The sequence below is a fragment of the Cyanidioschyzon merolae genome, chromosome 16, assembly GCF_000091205.1.
Source record: "Cyanidioschyzon merolae strain 10D DNA, chromosome 16, complete genome".
NCBI lineage: Eukaryota > Rhodophyta > Bangiophyceae > Cyanidiales > Cyanidiaceae > Cyanidioschyzon > Cyanidioschyzon merolae.
Window position 1 is genome coordinate 253592 of NC_010142.1, and position 17997 is coordinate 271588.

At 56.0% G+C, this 17997-nt stretch overlaps 5 protein-coding genes and 1 non-coding gene across 6 annotated transcripts, besides 1 other annotated feature; 4 read left to right on the forward strand and 2 right to left on the reverse strand.

The window, feature by feature from the left end:
- Positions 1 to 1202: 1202 nt before the first annotated feature.
- On the forward strand, positions 1203 to 1967 carry CYME_CMP106C (hypothetical protein, conserved; the record flags this gene model as incomplete). The annotated part of the gene is made up of 1 exon (XM_005537730.1): positions 1203 to 1967. One exon carries the CDS (start codon positions 1203 to 1205, stop codon positions 1965 to 1967), a length of 765 nt encoding a protein of 254 aa, XP_005537787.1.
- Positions 1968 to 2956: 989 nt separating this feature from the next.
- CYME_CMP107C (probable glutamate decarboxylase) lies at positions 2957 to 4789 on the reverse strand (the record flags this gene model as incomplete). Its single annotated transcript, XM_005537731.1, has 1 exon — positions 2957 to 4789. The coding sequence occupies one exon, from the start codon at positions 4787 to 4789 to the stop codon at positions 2957 to 2959; it is 1833 nt and encodes a 610-aa protein (XP_005537788.1).
- Positions 4790 to 4913: 124 nt separating this feature from the next.
- On the forward strand, positions 4914 to 6895 carry CYME_CMP108T. The gene has a single exon (XR_002461523.1). It is a non-coding gene; the product is annotated as a hypothetical transcript (transcript).
- Positions 5298 to 7620: a sequence feature (possible transcribed region).
- A 1271-nt stretch (positions 7621 to 8891) lies between these two features.
- Positions 8892 to 10007, forward strand: CYME_CMP110C (similar to retinol dehydrogenase 8; the record flags this gene model as incomplete). Its single annotated transcript, XM_005537732.1, has 1 exon — positions 8892 to 10007. One exon carries the CDS (start codon positions 8892 to 8894, stop codon positions 10005 to 10007), a length of 1116 nt encoding a protein of 371 aa, XP_005537789.1.
- Positions 10008 to 11878: 1871 nt separating this feature from the next.
- Positions 11879 to 12673, reverse strand: CYME_CMP111C (similar to second and third steps of methylation pathway for phosphatidylcholine biosynthesis; Opi3p; the record flags this gene model as incomplete). Its single annotated transcript, XM_005537733.1, has 1 exon — positions 11879 to 12673. The coding sequence occupies one exon, from the start codon at positions 12671 to 12673 to the stop codon at positions 11879 to 11881; it is 795 nt and encodes a 264-aa protein (XP_005537790.1).
- A 724-nt stretch (positions 12674 to 13397) lies between these two features.
- Positions 13398 to 17717, forward strand: CYME_CMP112C (5-oxo-L-prolinase; the record flags this gene model as incomplete). Its single annotated transcript, XM_005537734.1, has 1 exon — positions 13398 to 17717. One exon carries the CDS (start codon positions 13398 to 13400, stop codon positions 17715 to 17717), a length of 4320 nt encoding a protein of 1439 aa, XP_005537791.1.
- Between the last annotated feature and the right edge of the window lie 280 nt (positions 17718 to 17997).

Consider the following 17997-nt stretch of genomic DNA (forward strand, 5'->3'; position numbering starts at 1 on the left):
CCCAGAAGAAACCCGTGATCGTAGCGCGCAGCACCGGGCGCAAACGTTCAGGCGGGCATCGAGGCGAGCCTTCTGTACACGTACAAAGCGTGTACCGAGAGATGCAGCAAGTGTTCACGCGCAACGTCTTCGTGGCCTTTGGGTCAGGACAGCATGCTGTAGGCATACGGGGAAACGCGTCCAAAGTCAGGTGTCACCCGGTTGCGAAGGTCGCAGTGAGGCTGAATGTAAGGCGCATGTGAATGACACGCAACGCATAGATGCAACCATCGTCTGCACACGAAACGCGTCGACAACAGTCGGGAACTGCGACATCGGCGCCCGGAGGCTGCCACCGAAATCACCAGATTCCTACTGAAGGAATCGGGGGCATGCGAGCGACTTGCGTATTCCAAGTCGGAGATGGCGGAGCGGGGACTAGGACGCAGTCGCAGCATAGGCCCGCCAACGCTGGTGCCAGTGGCATTGCGAGGCACACTAATTTCAGAGCCACCGCCCGCGTTCTATTCGTGGATCCCTCCCATTTATGTCTGACATTCGTGAAGAGCGCGCCGCGTCGACTACTTTGCCGCGATGCGCGCCGCTTTCGTGGCGACGGTGTCGCGGATACTCGCAGGCACACGACCTTCGGTGGATCGTTGCCATCCCAGGCACGTCCGCTGGCAATCGTTCGGCCATGTATGCGACGCATCACGAGTTCCGCCTGGAATGTGAAGCGATGAACGCCATCCGATCGCGATCATAGGATCGACATCGATGCCCTGAAATCCACACACAGCATCTCATACGCTTGCCTGACCGTGCTCCCTTTACCCCAGCGATCTGGTATCCAGAACAGATGCCGTCTCTTCGCCGAGGCACCTTCCATGACGCAGAACCTCTAACCCGCGCCTACGCTCTCTCCCTAGTTCCATCGGTCCTATTCAAAGCTCGCCGATACCGAATTGATAAATGTCATAGTTTGTGCGCTGCACCAAGAGTGCAGGTCGGGCGAGATGGATTCGCGCTTCCACCGCGTCGGCTGCTTGCCGTCGTCAGCGCTGGAACGACGCGGCACCTTCGCGCAGCAGGGCGATCTTGTGGCGCTCGTCGCCCGCGCAGGCTGCTGGGCAGCGTGAGCAGCCAGCGGATACGATCCCGTCGTACACAGCTGCAGCGGTACGAGGTATTCTGGTTGTAATTCGGTGATCAGGGTGTTCAAGATGTTCGGGTTTGTTATCCCAGCGAATAGGGCGAGGTTGCACCTTCACTACCCACAACCGAAGAACAATAACGGTTGTGTCTCAAGGCGTCGGTTAGGAGCGCTGCAAAAACCGCAGCTGCGCAAGCCCTGCCCGGTGGTCGCGTGCGCTCCGGGCAACAATACGCCGCCGTCGGTACCCGAAAAGACTACGGCTCGTCTGTCGCTCGCGCAGCGCTTGTCGATACCGCTGCTTACGATGACGACAACGATACCTGGCGTTGTTCTGGCTGCAGAGGAAACGGCGGCCCCGGAGTCACCTCTGAAAGCGCTCTTCAAAAGCTTGCCGCTGTCGCTTGTGCATCCACTGGTCATGGACGGTGTCCTGCTCGGAACGCTGTACGCATTCTATCTGGGGTACCAGGCGCGTACGATGCGTACGACCAAAGACAAGGAACTGAAGATGAAGCTGGCGCAGGCCAAACCCGGCGATCGGCACTATCAAATCGCGAGCATCCTTCTCGCCGTGATGACGGTGACCACATTCGAGGGCATGGCCAATACGTACACTCGTACTGGGAAACTCTTTCCGGGACCGCATCTGTACGTTGGTCTGGCCTCGGTGGCGCTCATGAGCATGATGGCTAGCCTGGCACCGGCGATGCGGCGGGGGAATACCGCAGCGCGCAACGCACATTTTGCCATGGCGTTCGCAGTTACTGGCGGGCTTGTCTGGCAGCTTCAGAGCGGTTTCGAAATCGTGCTTAAGCTTTTAGGATGGAAGTAGATTGAGGTCCATCGTAAAGTGCTGTCGCAGGATCATGACAACATGATCGCAGCCGAGAAAAAGCGATCGACATAGAAGCACCAGAGCAGCATCACTCGGGCGGAGCGGTGATTTTCCCGCGCGACACGCATCGCATCATGCGTGTCTGCGCACGGATGCCGGCACCGATGCGTGCACACGTGCACGCATGTCATTCGAGTCGACAGCACACCGGCCGCACCTCGCCGGATGATGATACTTTGGAGCGCTTTACTTTTGATGATGCCTAGTTAAAGTTGCGAGCCAGTGCCTAGTTGTCATCGCTAAAATGCTGCGACGGCATGACGGGTAACGCACCGTTGCATTGCAGCAACTGAGACGAGATGTTTCGGACCCGGCGCCTCGCTGAACACCGGTACAGCGCAGTCGCGAGTCGATCCGAACCAAACCATGCAACCAGTGATTCGGACTGAGTATCCTCAGAAGCGAGCGACGCTTCGCTGTGGAGCTGCTCGCACGCCATTCTATGCCATTCGTGACACAGAGCGCCACGCGTACCATCCTGAATGCCCACATGAACTGCAAGGACTTGCCGGACCGTGAAATCCAGTGTAGATAGCGCCGGGCACCAGAAACGTCATATCCATTGCAACTGTCCTATCTGCAAAGTAATCATAATCATGACGTAAAAAGCTGTAGGTGCGGAGCTGCAACCCTAGACGCTGCATGCGCAGGCAGACGAGACAAGTGTCCACGCGGACTCCGACGAAGCTTGCTGCGTCGGGCTCTCGATCCGAGTAAACCGGATACGGCATCGTGTCGGCTCGCTTAAGTTATTTATGATCTTGGGAGCGTCACGGCTGGTCTGACCTCCTACACTGCGAAGTGTGTATAGATTCGCTGTCTGGTGGACCAAGGTTTTCAGGGTTACTGCTCGGGTCGTCTGGTACACGAACGGGCTCGTATCGTGGCCCAGCACTAACTTCAGCGCTGCGCCAGCATCCAGCGATCTAGAGGACGGCATTATGAGCGCCGTCGTCGCCTACGGGCGACACTCCGCCGCTGACGTTGCCGCTGATGCTCGCTGGTGTACCGGGACGGATTGCGTGATCGCCACAGTCTTCAATGCGGTTCAGGAGATCTTGAATTTCCTGCTCTTCGTATACGTGAAGACCATGCAGGGCAAGGCGCAAAAAAATCGGCAAATCTGTGCCTTCGAGCGTGCAGTAGTTCAGCAAGGCCTTGCCGCTGACCTGCAGCGCTCGACACAGCCGGACGCTGATGCTACCCAGCAGCTGAGCGGCTGTTTCCGCCTTGATGTCTGCCAGGTTCCGAATGCTTTCTCGCATGTCCGATGGCAGGTAATAAAAGCAAACATTCGTCGCAGGATAAGACCGATCAAGCGGCCAGTGTACCAGGAGGAAGCACGGTCGCTTCGCCATGGCCTCAGCAATAGCGCGTGCGTTGCGAGCAGCGGCTTCCACGCGGGCCCCGAAACCAGCACTGCCACGCCACATCCACATCAGCCAGAACTTGAGCGCATCAGAGCGGCGGCTACACGTCAGCGTCATGTCGCCAATATCGTACTGCGCATCGGTATCGAGGTCGTCGTGAAACAGATACGGTGCTCGCGCAGCGTGCGCGGCCTGAAGCAAACCGCGCTCCCGAACTAACAGAATCGAGCACTGCAGCGGTGCATTGAGTAGCTTATGAGCATTCAGCACAAACGAATTTGCGTATTTTTCAAGCCCAGCCAGCGCCACCGGACGAAATCTCTCCGAAAATAAGAAAGAGCCGCCTAAGGCTCCGTCCACGTGCACCCAAAACGTCGGCTGAGGCAAGCGCTCCCGAATCATGGTGTCTGCCTCAAGGCGCTGTTCCAGCTCTGCTGACGCTGACTCTACGGAATTCAATGGAAATGCCTCTGCCAGAACTGTCCAGATTTCGGGCAGAGGGTCGAACGCACTCAAAACAGTCGTACCCGCTGTCACGTTCACGAATACGCTGGAAAGCGGCCGGGTGTTGCGAAAGCAGTGAATGAGTCGACGCAACGCCTCCGGGTCCATGCGGCCTTGCTCGTCACAGGGCACCAGCACGACATCCGAGCAGTCCTCACCGGGTGCATCACAGAACCCGAGCATGGCCGCATTCCGTCGAACGCTGTAGTGGCCTTGGACCGACGTGAAGATCCCCATTCGCCGCTCGTTGCAGTGATGGCGCTGGGTACGCTTTGTCTGCGGTCGCCTGGCATTCATTTGAAACACGTGGCGCGCTGTCGTCAGTGCAATAAGGTTCGCATAGCTGCCGCCAGGACAGAAGATACCATCACCCTGCAGCGGTGTCTTCCAGCCGATGCACGAACTCAGCGCTTCAATAACCCGTCGTTCGAGAAGCACCAGATACGGCGCAGCGGAAAACGTATCCGCAGAGTTGTTTAACACCGAGCAGATGAGGTCAGCTATTTGTCCTACTGGATCCGAGCCGCCGTAGAGACGGTGCAAAAAGAAGGCGTGCTTCGTCCGTACCGAATACCGAAGAAGGTCTTCGAGAAACTGTTCCAGCAAGTCGCGCGAACCTGCACTCTCCCCGCTGATAACACATTGTACATAGTGATCAAGCTGTCGCCAAATAGCACTTGGTGGTACGTACACGAGCGGCAACTGCGCCTCGGGTGTCCGTTCCACACCATTTTCACTGCCCGCGTCGCTTGACGTGCAGAGTCCCAGTTTTCGCTCGACGATCCCGAGCAGTTCCTGGAGCTCTCGCGCAAACTCTATCTCACCCCCAAAACCCACTTCTTTTAGTTTGTTGGTCGCACTACCGGGAGCATTCCGGGTTTCCATACGGTGAGCAGCTCCGAGCGGAGCCTCTGGAGACTCGGCATCCCGACGCGAATGTCCGAAGCGCGCCGCTGCACGCTGGATCCTCTGCCGGCGAGGTTCGAAACATGTGGCCTTTTCGGTGCTCATGTCTATTGTTTAGAGGAGCGCAATTACCCTGCTTGGCAAGTGGGGTACCAGTGCGTCTGTCCAAAAGTTGGACACGTACGCGGTGCTTGCACCGAAGCGAGAAGCAGCGTGCAGTGCTTCTACGTTGAAACGAAGAAGCGATGCCTGGCCATCGCGCACGCGGAGCGTACCCGGAACGACAGCACTCGTGCCTACCAGCTTCCAAGGATGGACGCTGGTAGGCACGCTGCATAAGAGTGCCTTGCGTTTCCGGGGAACGTAGGTCGTTTCAGTGTAGAGGTGCTGTGGATATCGAGTGCGCTCTGGTATGGTAGAAGCCTGCCGTCTCGGGTCGCGGGAGGATCGACTCACGAGAGGCGTCTCGTTTCCGCTCGGACCAGAACTCTTTATGTATAAAGCCTCGAGTTGGGAGAAATGTAAGAATTCCTTCAAGAAAACAGGAATTCTGGATATGCATCCGGTCCACGGGCTGCGTCTTTGATAGATACGTGCTCGCGTCGAATGCTTCGTGGTGTAGCACCCGTACGAGTCACCACTTGCCACCGGGAAACGCATGTGCTGCGGAGCGCTACAGTGCAGAACACTGGCCAAGCACGAGCACCTCGCGAGGTGTCTGGGTCCGCGGTTGGACCGCACCGGAGCATCCTACGGTGCAGAACCTGGTACCAGCTGGTTATGCTTTCTGGAACGCGTACTGGCGAGAAACCTTGGTAATACCTCGAATGAAGCGCACCCAGGATAGGACGCATTCGCACTCCTACCGCGTCAAATCCTAGATTGCAGGCACAAGCGAGCATGAAAACGTTGACAGATGAGGCAAAATCGAAGCAGAATCGACGTAGCCCTGAAACTCCGATTCAAATGCATGATGATGAAGCGAACTACAATGGCCTCGAGGCAGCATTGACGTCTCCGTAAAACATTTGACAAGGAATCAAGGTAGCTGCCTGGTTCATGACCTGGCGCGAGCAGAGCTCGTGCTCTGGACGCTGGTGCGTCGGATCCATCAACCGCATCAAGCGAGGCTCTGTTGCAGGAGCAGTTTGCGCGTAACATGCTTCTTGACGCTGAGGAGTCGAAGAATGTAATGGAATGCTCCGAAATTATGCACGCGTTACCTGTAATCCGGGAAACGACCCCAGTCCGACGAAAACGCATCCACCTGCCGCTCATCGTAGTGCATGAGGCGTCCAGGGGATCATTTGGGATGCACTGGTTATACTCAGATTAGCGCATTCCGGAATACCTGTATCAGCATGCCCGCTTCGCTTTCGTATGATGCTCTCGCAGTAGTACTCGTAAGACGCACGTTCATCCCAGTCGATTAGACTTCATTCGGCAGTAGTGGAATACATTTTCGGTGGGCAATCAAAAAGGGGCAAACCGCTGTTCGCAAAGTCGTAACAGTCAAGCATTCCGGGAACATCAACGTTCGCAGCGACGCTACCGTTTGGTCACATACAAATCATGAAACGGACGCGATCGCTCAACACATGATCCACAGTTGAAGCACGCTTCTTGGCTTTTTATTCCCACAATCTTCGGTGCTGCTCATGGGGAACGTCGCTTTCGATCACTAAAAAGCGATAAGAGGATGATGTGGCTGAAATAGGTACTGAGCTGCGCTGCGTGGCATCCCGTTCTAAGTGCTTCACTCCAGCCGAAGGCGTGTTCTCTATTGTGAAGAGCCACGCTGGCACTTACCGGTCCATAGATGCGTCGCTCGTTCCTATGACACCAAAGTCTTTCGACAGGCGCTTCTCTAACGTCACCAATCCTAAACCGCTGTATTGCTTCGCTGCGAATGCGCGGGAGTGAGCGGAAAACGCGCTCCGGTCCGTGGGCATGCTCGCGACCGCGAGGGTGACGAAAAGATACTTGAGGAAACGGAGATCCATAGATAGATATGACGAGTCTCAGACCTATAGTCGAATCTGTTCGTCTGAATGCCGAGTAGAAAGCGGGTAAAGCGCAAAGCGATTACGTTCCTATCACTCCTTCAAGTCAAGGTGGCAGAGGAGAGGGAGTCGGTCTCTGCTAACGAGCATGCAGCATTCGAACAGCTTCACGAGGACCGTAGGCGGAGCTCTTTCCAGGTTCCGCTTTAACAAGCAGGAAGTGCAATGAAGTTTCCAGAAACAACGGAGACCAGTAGACTGTCATTATGCACGCACTCTGTGAAACCCAGGCCGGGTCGAGCAACGAGACTCATGATCAGCCGCTCACGGTATATGAATCCGACGAATATCTAATGGAATGGATCTCGTGTTGGAGAACATCATGCCCGTAGCCGTACCTCAAGGACGAGACGCCGGAGCCAGAGACCTGAACGGAGAGCAGATGAAGCTGCTCAAATATCCCAGGGCTCGGGATCGTCAGGAGTTGGACACAATGAAAAGCCACGAGGCATACCAAAAAGAGGAACAACTAGGTCAAGAGCCTCCCCGACGCTCCGAGCACCATACGGAGCAGATACGGAAGCTAGATACGCTTCATTCAGAGCGAGTAAGTGAGCGCCCAAATGGCTCATGCGGACTATCTTTGGCAAGCGTACATGGGATCGCGCTGGGCTCGCCAACGGTTTCGTTTCGAAGGGGCTGCACGGGGAGCGTATTCACCATTTCTTCGATGAGTTGCGAAAGAATATGACCAACGAGTTGCGTCGTTTGGAGGTAGCCTGCAGCGCTTGACACGCTGGAGGTTACAAAGCCTGGAATCCTGTGCTCCTTCGACGCGCGCGTGCAACGCGTGCAGGAAACGTTTCTGGACGATTTCCATCAATGCATTCAGGAGGATAAACGGGCATCACAAACATGGATGCTCGCTGCAAATCGTACAAAAGTAGCGTTTGGTATCCTGTACGATTTCCATCAATGCATTCAGGAGGATAAACGGGCATCACAAACATGGATGCTCGCTGCAAATCGTACAAAAGTAGCGTTTGGTATTCTGTACGATTTCCATCAATGCATTCAGGAGGATAAACGGGCATCACAAACATGGATGCTCGCTGCAAATCGTACAAAAGTAGCGTTTGGTATTCTGTACGATTTCCATCAATGCATTCAGGAGGATAAACGGGCATCACAAACATGGATGCTCGCTGCAAATCGTACAAAAGTAGCGTTTGGTATTCTGTACGATTTCCATCAATGCATTCAGGAGGATAAACGGGCATCACAAACATGGATGCTCGCTGCAAATCGTACAAACCTAGCGTTTGGTATCAAGCTGAATGCACTTTTTAGAGTACCTTGGGCTGGTTGGGTGTCAGATTCCTAAACAGTAGACGATGAGACGCGAGCGCAAGCTGCACCAGGATTTCACAGCCTCGATCTACATCCGGAAACGTCTCGTGCTTCCGCAACGTGCATCGACTTTGTGTCCAGCGAATACTTGCGTGCATCCTCTAGGACTCAGTTAAGGTTCTGTGGTGAAACGCTGCACACTTTCCATGAAAAACATCAGTGCACAGAAAAAGGAGCATCGGATTCGTGCCTGGAACTCTGTCCCGGCCTACGATATGAACAGCCATCACAGCGAAGCTCCAGCACCGTACGTACACACAGGGAACGAATTCACTTGACACTTGGTGAACGATCATGGTACTCCATCGCTCGATGCGACTGAGCATCGCGAAGATTGATCGTATACCTCCGGAGCAAGTCCGGAGATCGACGACATCGCGACTTGACGGCGTCTGGACGCCATCCAGCGCTGAGCACGATCCGCAGGAAGCGATGGCTTCTGAATAAGGCCGCTAGGAACAAGACTCGTTCGCCTCGGTAGCTAGGTGTGTGTGTGTGTGTGCGGAGTCGACCTGCACCGCACCGTGTTACTCTGGTTGACACGATAGTGCAGTTCGTACAGTATTCGAAGCGTTTCTTCAGTTCGAACTTTGTCAGCGCCAAACGATAACGGAAACTGAGTGCCGCGAACGCACTGCTGCGCACGAGCGTCACACTCTCCGCTCTCCATGTTTGATGCGTTTGAAGCCGACGACCTGCAGCAGTGGGGGTATGCGCAAGCTACCCTGAAGCCGCTCGCTTCCCGGTTCGAACATGCCACCAGTCTGCCGGTCGTTGTGGTCACAGGAACGACCACTGGCATAGGGCTGCACACTGCCGCTATGCTGGCGGCGAGCGGCCTCTTCCGGGTCATCGCGACCATGCGACCGTCAAGTCTACCTACGGGAGAGCCGCGTCTGCGCGAGCTAGTTCAGCGATACACAGAAAGCGGAAATACCGTGACGACGACGACGACGACGAGGAAAGTAGCCTCAGCAGATGCACTCCGAGTATGCGCGTTGGACGTCACCTCGGAGGCGTCATGGAAGGCGCTCGCTACCCAGTTACCCGGCCCTGAGCGACGTGTGGATGTTCTGATCAACAATGCGGGTTACGGTGTGTCGGGATCGACAGAACAGGTTACGGTCGAGCAAGCACAGCAGCTCTTTGACACCAATGTGTTTGGGGTCATGCGGGGCGTCCAGGTGCTGGCGCCCTACATGCGAGCCCAGTCAAAGAGAAACCAGGCGCAAGGTCTATACACCGTTCTGATTCAGATTAGCAGCTTGGCTGGGCTTCGAGCGGTTCCATTCAGTGACCTGTATTCGGCGAGCAAGTTCGCTCTCGAGGGTCTTACCGAGGCCATGCGGTACTCGCTGGAACCTTTCGGGATTCGCTGTATCTGTGTGAATCCGGGACCCGTACGTTCGGCGTTCAGCACTCGGTTTGGTATTGCGTCCCGCGACCGTGGCTGCCGGCAGATCCCCGACGAGGATCCACTCGTGAAACACAAGCTAGACACGATGCACGACTTGTTCGTCAGAGACCTGGCGGAGCGGATGGCCAGTGCCGAGGTCGGACAAAGCAGTGCCCAGGTTGCAGTGAGCATCGTACAGGCTGTGGTCGACGGCCTCAGTCTCAGTGAAGCGCCTTCGTTGCATTACGGTACCAGTCCAGTTGTTGACGAAACCATCCGTTGCCTGAGAACAGACCCCGCAGCGCGCACCTCTGAACCGTATCGGCGATTCTGGGACGCAGTAGCACGAGCGCAAAAACAAGCCACCGATACAGCAGGAATGCCTTGAGGCATGATCTCCTCTAGCCGACAGCGAATAAGCGATTGCATCGATTGCAGGGTGACGTTCCTGGTGCGATACGAGAAAAAGACTTCATGCCTTGTATCCTGATGCTGGTGCGGAAGCACGTGTTCCGCATCTCGATTCGTATGGTGCAGGATCGCGGTCCTTGCATCGATCTCTTAAAACACATATGCGTAGCCGGATATCCTAGCAAGAGAGTCAGGTTCCGCCGGGTTTCTTGCACAGTACCGGAACGCTGCATCGACCTAGATACCCGACATGGCATCCGTACATTCGAGTTACCGGGCGAGCGTACTTGATCCTTGCGTGGACATTTCCGATTTCCATGAAATCCTTAATGTTTCATAAAAAGCACGTTATCTTGTATTCTCTGTGATTTTGGTGCGCGTTTTTGCGCAGCTCAGTCGAGATGAGGTGCGCTGTATCGCGCGTACCGCATAGATCCTCATTCCAATCATCGGCATGGTTTTCCGCATCCAAGATATCTTCGCCATGCACCTAGTCATTCACAATCATTTCATCTGCATTGCAACGCGGTTTCACAAACAAAAACGGCTACGACAGGCATCGACCTTGTGGTGCTTCGGTACCTGCTTCGTTCAGTTTTGTGTACGCTTGGAGCATCCGCGTGTGTGTGTGTGGGAATCCACGTTTGCGAAAACCACCGCTGCGATGCAACTCGCCGGTAAATACAACCACGCGATGTGCATTGTACCGCGTTCCCAGCAAGCCTGCACCCCAGCCACTCCATAATTTGCTTCGCATGGCTGAGGAAACGCGGTTCTCGCGTCCTCGACACGCTCACATGGCGCTGAAGCGAGCAACCACCGATCGTTGCACTGTGCGGTGGATGACGTCTTCCTCTCTTTCCCCGGGAGCAGAGTCTGCGGCTACTGTTCTGGAAACAAGTCCGTCCATAACAGCAATAGTTGCCATCGGAGCCTCTCATAGCAACAGCTGTTCATGATAGCAAAGACCGGTACGCAGCCTAGCACAGACGAATCTTCTTCGGCGACTGCGGTGCTGGTCACGGAGAACGATCAACCTCGATCATGACAATCGTTTCCGATTGCATCTTGTCGATTACCGAACCTCGTATCGCAAAAACTTCTCGTGAGGAGAATCACAGCTCAGGTCGTGCCGCTGGACACTGTATGATGCTGGGGGTGCTTTATGTTGTCTGGTATTGCACTCACTCATCGATACGCACTGCAGGGCATGAACGCATCCACCGAAGGATGCACGATGTTTACGTCACGATTCTACAACGGTGAGTTGTTGCAACGCCTCGAGGTCTATCACGATAGCCCCGTATTTGGACATGGTCGCTATCACGTGGGCCTCTGCAGATGGTAATGCTCTGTGCTCAAAAAGCGCAACAGAGGCGTGCCTGCCGATGTCCAGGACTCGCTTCCCGAAGCGCAGCGTCGAGGCATGCAAATATCTCTTCGTCTGTGTACCTTTTTGTTCCCAGTACGGAACAACGTCATCGTCGCATTGTTCCCCAGCCAGCGGACCAAAGCCTGCTGTACCAGCGAGATTGGCGTCCGCAGGCACCCTATCCACGGATACGAAACGGAAGCGCAGGCACTCGCAGTTCTATGGTCTCTGGTGTGGAATCCTCACAACGCATGCGCTTCTCGTGGCGAGTGAATTACCGCATCGCAGCAACAGCAGCATCTACCTCGTTTGCATGTGCACTTTACGAGGAGCGTGGCAGAGGCTACCGTGCGCGTCCCGTGATCATCGCACAGCTCGCTCTCCCGAGTGATACACCCTCAGTCGCCTCAAGTCAAGCATTCTTGGGTTGTATCGGCGCCTCGACAGCGACAGCGCATATGCACACACGACCGCCATCAGTCAGCGTGCTTCCTACCGGAAAAAGTCGCACGCTGACGAGCCCGATTTGCGTAGATGTAGTTGGTGAAGGATCCCTCCCAGATTGTCGCGATACGGTACATCGCAAAGAGCAGCAACGTGAGCAACAGACCCAGGGTACTGCGTTCAAAAAGCGCCTCCGCAAGGAACAGCAACGAACTCCCATCGTACATCGGATGCTCAAAATGACTGAAGGGAAACGCAGAGACCTTGGATGGTTTCAAGATTCCGAAGTAGTCCCCTAGATACGTCCCGAAGAGACCCAGCTGAAGAAAGGACGTGGTCACCAGGACAAGCCCAGTGGCAAACGCGGCCCAGGCGACCGCGTCTACAGCCGAGGCTATCGTTCGTGGGGTGCAGAAGCGCCACACCACCGCTGGTATAAACGCCTGTGGAAACGGAGGCAAGCGCACCGCACTGGTCTGCATTGCCTCCAGCACTACCAGATCGCGATACAAGGAAAAGCTGAATACCCAACAGGCCAGCAGCAAGCAGGCGAACCGCCGTCGACCACGGCAGAGGCGACTCCACACGCTCGTGTAGTACTCAAGTCGGGCGAGCACGTTCCATAACAGCGGTGCTGCGATGATGTACGTAATCGCTCGGGCACTGGCGAGATCTAGGTAAGCGCTTTGTTGAGCCAAGCGCTGGGCAACCACCTCCAGTGGTTTCCGTACGAACACTGTCCAGCGCTCGAACGCCAACGCGTACGCTCGCAGTACGATCAGAGCCTCCTTTTCCAACTGCAGAAAGCGAGCTCCTAACGTATCCATACAAAAATCGAGTGAAGCGTTGCTTTGACACAAACTCTGGAAAATACCTGGACGACTCGCAGTGTCCAGCAAACAAGTCTAACTGGGTTACAGGGTGTCCCAGTGGCGTCTACTCTGTACAACAGAAGCGCTGGTTTCGTGTACTCGTCGACGACGCCCCGTGGCGAGCCAAGCGATGCAGAAAATGTGTCGCTTTTCGTACATAACGCAGCTTTCTTGCGTTTTGGCGCTGGTGTTACGCAGCAGCTTCTGTGTGTGAAGGCACTGAGGTCTCGAGTCGACTAGTCTCTTCAAGCGGGTACTCGTACGTTGAGCTGCGGGTGGAGGCTGGTGTTCCACAGAGGCGTCTGTGAGGAAAAAACGCGCTTCCCTGGATACCCCGCAACACACGTGGAGCCAAAGCGCTGCGGTTCCTGTCACCCCAGACCCCTACCGTGAGAAGAGCGAGGCGAAAATTGCTGTCAAAGCTTCTCTCGCTGGGTAAAGCCTCTGACACGAACTGTCGTTCTCGCTGACAGCTTTTGGCGTCCAGTGAGCGTGCAGGCAGCACGCACGAGACGCTTTCGCAGTGAATCCTCCGCATACTCGTGCGGGTGGTGGTGGTGGTGGTGGTGGTGGTGGTCTTCTGGAAGCGCACTCCGCCAGCTCGCCACAGTTCTTGGAGCCAAACAAACAACATCGACGGCAATAGCTGGACCCTGGGACGTTTCCTTCACTCGTTTCCATGGTAGTGGCGAACGGACGCTTTCGCTTCGCCATTGATCGCGGTGGAACGTTCACCGACATCTACGCGGAGCAACCCGACGGCACCGTGCGCTTGTTGAAGCTTCTATCGGAGGACAAGGAACACTACAGCGATGCGCCACAAGAAGGCATCCGCCGTATCATCGCCGAGTTCTACGGCACAAGGCACCACAGCACCGACACCATTGACCCACATGTCATCGAATGGATCCGAATGGGTACCACTGTGGCAACCAACGCGCTCCTCGAACGCAGGGGAGAGCGTTGTATCCTCCTCGTTACAGCGGGTTTACGCGACCTCCTCCAGATCGGCTACCAATCACGACCGGATATCTTTGACCTACGTGCTGCGAGACCCGCTGTTTTGTACGAGGATGTTGCAGAAATACCGGAACGTGTCCGACTGGTATCCGCCGCAGCCTACGAGTCGCTGGAAGCAGTGGAACGCCAGCACCTCATCGCTACCCGAACCGGTCAATGGGTGCAGGTATTACGCCCACCAGCCTTGGACGTGGCGGAAAGCGCCCTCAAAGAGGCACTCCAGAAAGGCATCCGCTCGGTGGCGGTTGTCTTCATGCACGCGTACGCATACGATACCCATGAGCAACAGGTAGGTCACCTGGCCCTCTCACTCGGTTTCCAACACGTCACGCTGTCGTCTTCGTTGACCAACATGCAGCGGGTTGTACCGCGCGGACTCACGTGTCTCGTGGACGCCTACCTGACACCATGTCTACGCAAGTACCTGGAATCGTTCCGCGACGGATTCAAAGGCCGTTTGCAAGACACCCTGGTAGAGTTGATGCAGTCCGATGGCGGCCTCTGTCCACTGGAGTCGTTTACCGGTTACAAGGCGATCCTGAGCGGCCCCGCTGGCGGTGTTGTCGGCTACGCGAAAACCATCTATCCGTTGACGGCGCTGTCGAGTCCAGATGGAAAACCTCAACCAGTCATCGGCTTTGATATGGGCGGCACCAGCACCGACGTTTCACGCTATGCCGGACAGCTGGAGCACGTTCTCGAGTGCGAAACAGCGGGCGTGATGATCCAGGCACCTCAGCTGGACATCCAGACGGTGGCGGCTGGCGGAGGTAGTCGCCTCTTCTATCGTTCCGGACTGTTGCAGGTGGGTCCCGAGAGCGCCGCTGCCGATCCCGGCCCCGTGTGTTATCGAAAACCCGGCGGACAACTAGCTGTTACCGATGCCAACGTGGTGCTGGGGCGTCTACAGCCGCGCTTTTTCCCATCGATCTTCGGGCCTGACCAGAACGAATCCCTCGATGTAGAGGCCGCCCGCGCAGCTTTTGCCTCCCTTCGAGAACAGCTGACCAGAGACGACCCCGAGCGGAACCTGCTGAGCATTGAAGAGCTAGCCTTGGGCTTTATCCGGGTCGCGAATGAGGCCATGTGTCGACCCATACGTTCGATGACCGAGTCTCGAGGCTACGATCCCGCCCAGCATGTTCTTGCGTGTTTTGGTGGTGCCGGTGGTCAGCACGCCTGTGCAATCGCTCGGAACCTCGGAATGTCTACCGTGTACGTGCACCGCTACGCTGGTGTGCTTTCGGCGTATGGTATCGGCTTGAGTGAGTCCGTGGAGGATCTGCAAGAGCCGTGTGCGCTAGAACTCGCACGTGACCTGGAACGAGCGCAGCAACTGCTCCAGGAGTTGGAGCTACGTTGCCGGAAAGCGCTTGAAAGACGCGGTATTGCAAGTGATCGTATCCAGTGTGAGCGATTCCTCCATCTCCGGTACCAAGGTACGGATCTGGCGATGTTGATTTCGGAACCGGGTGCTGCGGCTACCTGCGAGGATTATGCAAGCGCTTTCGAACAGGCCTATGAACGTGAACATGGGTTTTTGCTGCGAGGTCGATCGATTCTTATTGATAATGTACGTGTACGCGTAGCTGGACAGTCTACAGTGTCGCCTGTGCAGACGTATTCCACTGATGCGACTGGTGCTGGGCATTCGGATTCGGGCGAGGATGCCGCGACACGGGCCCCGGGGCCGCAACAGCAGCAGCAACAGCAGCTCGAAACGCTCTCGTCTACTGGTGCGCTATTGTCAGTGCCAGAGCCGCTGGATATGGTTGCGGTCTACTTTGCCACTGGCTGGCATACCAGGACGCCGGTCTATGCTCTGGAGAAGCTTGCTCCATACCAGACGTTTTCTGGTCCAGCGCTGCTTGTCGATCCCGCCGGTGGTATTACGATTTTGGTGGAGCCTGCCTGCCAAGCTGCTGTGCTCGCGGATCGGACCATACGGATTGACTTGTCGTCGGTTGCTGGTGCGGCAACACACTCGAGTAGTAGCAGTAGTAGCACTGATAGTCTTTCTGTTGCTCAAAGCGTCATTCAAGTGCCGGACGCTGTCAAACGATCCATATTTGCACATCGCTTTATGAGCATTGCAGAGCAAATGGGTCGCACACTGCAACGCACTGCGGTCTCAACGAATATCAAAGAGAGACTCGACTTTAGCTGCGCACTCTTCGACGCCAAGGGAGGTCTGGTGGCCAACGCGCCCCATATTCCCGTCCATCTGGGCTCGATGCAAGACGCTGTTCGCCAGCAGGTGACGCTCCTGGGTGCAGACTGGCTTCCCGGTGAAGTGGTGATGACCAATCATCCAGCAATGGGCGGCACCCATCTGCCGGATATCACGGTTATCACCCCGGTGTTCCACGACGGACGACCAGTGTTCTTTGTGGCGAGTCGCGGTCATCACGCAGACGTCGGCGGACTGACCCCAGGCTCAATGCCGCCTTTCTCACGGACGCTTGCTGAAGAGGGCGCAGCCATCGCCAGTCTCAAACTCGTCCAAGGAGGCGTATTCCAGGAAGGACGTGTTCGAGAGCTTCTCCAGCACGCCGGATGTCGGTGTCTGCACGATGTGCTATCGGATCTGCGAGCCCAGATCGCTGCAAATCAACGGGGTATCCAACTCATGAACCAACTGATCCAGGAACAGGGTCTTGGTGTTGTCGAGCACTTTATGCATGAGATTCAGCGCACCGCTGCTGGATTCGTACGCGATGTCTTGCGACAAGTGGGGAAGCGCCATGGGAAACGCACCCCAACGGGTCGCTGGCTGCTCGAGGCTGCCGACGTGATGGATGACGGCTCCCGGATTCAGTTGCGGGTGGAGATTGACGACAACGACAACGACAACGACAACAACAATGACAATGACAATAATGTCGACGACGGCTGCAGTGCTGTCTTTGACTTTACAGGAACGGATGCACAGGTGGTTGCCAACTGGAATGCCCCGCCCTCGGTAGCAGCGTCCGCGATCATTTACTGTCTACGGTGCCTCATTGGACGTGATGTACCACTCAACCAGGGCTTTCTGGATCCGATTACCATTCGAATCCCGGCAGGGTGTCTGTTGGATCCTCATCCCGAAGCCGCGGTTGTCGGTGGTAACGTCCTCACCTCGCAACGCGTAACCGATGTGGTACTGCGGGCGTTTGGCGCTTGTGCTGCGAGCCAGGGCTGTATGAACAACCTCACGTTTGGTACAGAGCACTGGAGCTATTACGAAACAATTGGTGGTGGCAGTGGAGCTGGACCCGGTTGGCACGGTGAGCACGGTATTCAGGTGCATATGACGAACACGCGTATGACGGATCCCGAGCTACTCGAGTGGCGTTATCCCGTTCTTCTGCGGCGGTTTCGTTTGCGATCCGGCTCTGGTGGTCGTGGACGTTGGTCCGGTGGCAACGGCATCGAACGAGAGCTCGAGTTTCTCGAGGACGGTATCCAGGTATCGATTCTGTCGGAGCGACGCGTGTTTGCTCCGTTTGGTTTAGCTGGTGGTGAAGCTGGCGCCCGCGGACGCAACTGGCTCATTCGCGCACCGGACACCAGCCGTGCTGCGCGAGCAGAAACGAAGGAAACTGATCCCCAACAGACGCTAGGTGCAAGCGCTCCGAGCAGCAGCAGCAGCAGCAGTAGTAGTAGCAGTAGCGATATTGTCGGTGGTGCTGCGTTCCACGCAGGCACGGTGCAGGCGGCTGCAGGCGGCCTTGTGGACACTGCTGGGCGCGCTGGACAACCCAAGTCGCACAAAAGCGAGACGCGCTCATCAATAGACTCCTGGACCCGTACAGAAGCGCCACTCGAGCGTGCCTGGCTGGATGATCAAGCCGGTGTTGGCTCGCACAGGCACTGGCTGGTGAACCTCGGTAACAAGCAGTCGATCCGAGTTGTTGCCGGTGATCGGATTCGCATCTGCACGCCTGGGGGTGGTGGTTATGGTACACCTGGCGCTGTTGTTGAGCGAAACACTTGAGCATCGTGCGTACAAGCGACTGAACCGAAGCACTCATCTCGGGCAGCACTGGACAAGCGCTTGCGGCTCTGCGATACCCGCTACACCTCTAGAGGACGTGTGTCTCCCTGGCAATGCCCCCGATCGTCATGCGTTCTCTGCTTCCTTTTCGATTTCAGTACTTTCCAGGATTTTGAACCTGAATAGACATAATGTATGCATTGACGCATGCCTATGCACGGTTTTGCATTCATCCGGATACGCAAAACACGCCGAACGAATGCTAATGCTTGTTCCAGCT